At 51.5% G+C, this 2,056-nt stretch overlaps 1 protein-coding gene across 1 annotated transcript in view; it reads left to right on the top strand.

Annotated features, from left to right (window-relative positions):
- LOC101849102 (uncharacterized protein DDB_G0287625) overlaps positions 1 to 2,056 on the top strand; it is a gene marked incomplete in the record, with an annotated part of 23,597 nt that overhangs the window by 12,157 nt on the left and 9,384 nt on the right. The window contains 1 exon segment of the mRNA XM_013090209.2: positions 158 to 1,917. Within this exon segment, the coding sequence (XP_012945663.1) occupies positions 158 to 1,917 (1,760 nt within the window).

Raw genomic sequence — 2,056 nt, forward strand, 5'->3', positions numbered from 1 at the left:
GTCTATCAGAACTTGGTTCATTCTGTTGTTTCTGTCTTTCTATCAGAACTTGGTTCATTCTGTTTTTCCCTTCTATCTATCAGAACTTCGTTCATTCTGTTGTTTCTGTCTATCTATCAGAACTTGGTTCATTCTGTTGTTTCTGTCTATCTTCCAGGGCAAGTACTACAGCCCGTACGACGCTGCTCTCATCAAAGGTCACTCAGAGGCCAAGGACGTTCTGGTGGGTGCCGGGGGTCGTCCGGGGTCGGAGGTGACGAGCCATGCCGCCCAGACGATACAGCTGAGCTACCGGTACCACAAGAAGAGGAAGAGCAAGTCGGGCGGTGAGCGGGCCAGTAGTGGGAAGTCTGCAGGGAGAAAGGTCAAGAAAGGAGGGAAGGAGAAGGAGAAGAAGGAGAAAGAAGAGGACAACTCCTCTACGTCATCGAAAAAACAGATAGAAGAGAAAGAGAAGACAGCTGAGAAAGAAGAGGAGGAGGTTGAAAAATCGGAAGCTCAAATCGTTAAAGACGAAGACACTGGAGAGGAGAAAGTCGACTTGTCAGCAGCGCCGCCTCATGTAGCTGTGCCAACAGACGCACACCAACAAGAACACACCGATGAACACAGTGCTGAACAAAGTGACCACCAGGAGACCGCCGAGTACGGCTCCACAGGCCCGGAGTACGTAGAGCGCGGCACACAGGTCACGTCTGTAGCTCTCAAGGCTGAGTTGTCCAACGTAAAAGAGGAGGAAAACCAGGGGAACGTGACAAAAGGGAAGACCAAGACCAAAAACTCCGCTGACGTGAAGGGGAAACGAAAAGATAAAACCGGATCAGCGAAAACTTCCCCGGAGAAACAAGGAGATACTAAGGCGTCTGATGAAAAGGTTGAGGACAAAGATCCCGAGTCCACATCGCCTGCAGCGACATCTGAAGCAGCTACTGCGACAGGCGTGAGTCAAACCAGAACCGAGGGAGACACGAGACTCAACGGTGGGGAGTCGTATGAATCTCAAGGAGACGACACACGTCATCAGACGGCAGCGACTGCCGGTCCCGACAGCCAATCAGAGAGCGAGGAATCTCACTCGGCGCGCTCTTCCTCTCACGGAAACGTTTCCGACATCGAGTCGTCGAGCAGTGACGTCATACGGCGCACTCGGGTTGTCCGGAAATCCCCGATTACCCGCAGCGCGAGGTACCCGGCCTCCAAACAGCGGGCTCGTGCTCATACGGCCAAGGCCGCTAGTCCTGCGGGGAAGAAGCAAACGTCCTCAGACAGCTCAGAAAAGGCTTTCGCTGAAAAACAAAAATCGGAGAATGACAACTCTCGTAAAGATCAACACGACAGCGGTAAAGAAGACGCGGAAGTGAATAAGCGCACAACGCCCGTAGACGAAACGAAACCCCACGAACGCAACAACAACAACAGTAACGATAACGACAAAAGTGCTGAAAAGACGAGCCTTAGAGACAGCGATAAAGACGACAGGAGTCTCAACAAGACCGCAGTTGTCCCTCCCATACGGACCTCACGCGACTCCGCGTCCCCTACTGCCATGGGATCTGCCAACGCCAAACCTACGACTGCTGCTGCCGACGAAAAGGCCCAAACGAACGGCCATGACTCCGAAGTGTCGGGTAAGAAATCGGACAGAAAGTCTGAACATAAAGAGGATTACAGTAGCGGTTCTGACAGTCGGAAAAAAGACACGTCTATACCGCCTCTGAAGATCTCCAAAGATTCTAAAAACAAAAGTGCCATGCGGAACAAGCGCCCCGGAAATGAAAAGAAGGGTCAACTGAGAGCGCCAGCAGGCAGTTCCAAGAAAGACCATTACAGTAGTAGCTCTGACGGCCTTCACCTTGATATTGACCGTGACCCCCCAACAGATCAGAGGTTAGAGCCGGCGACGGAGAAGAAAAGAAGGTAAAAATCTCCTATTGCTGTTTTTCTCTCCAGGGTGTTTGTTCAGTTTGCTTATTCGTGAGAGTCAGTGGGACATTTTGGAAGAAATTCTCTCTCTCTCTCTCTCTCTCTCTCTCTCTCTCTCTCTCTCTCTCTCTCT

This window comes from Aplysia californica, unplaced genomic scaffold (assembly GCF_000002075.1).
Source record: "Aplysia californica isolate F4 #8 unplaced genomic scaffold, AplCal3.0 scaffold01177, whole genome shotgun sequence".
NCBI lineage: Eukaryota > Metazoa > Mollusca > Gastropoda > Aplysiida > Aplysiidae > Aplysia > Aplysia californica.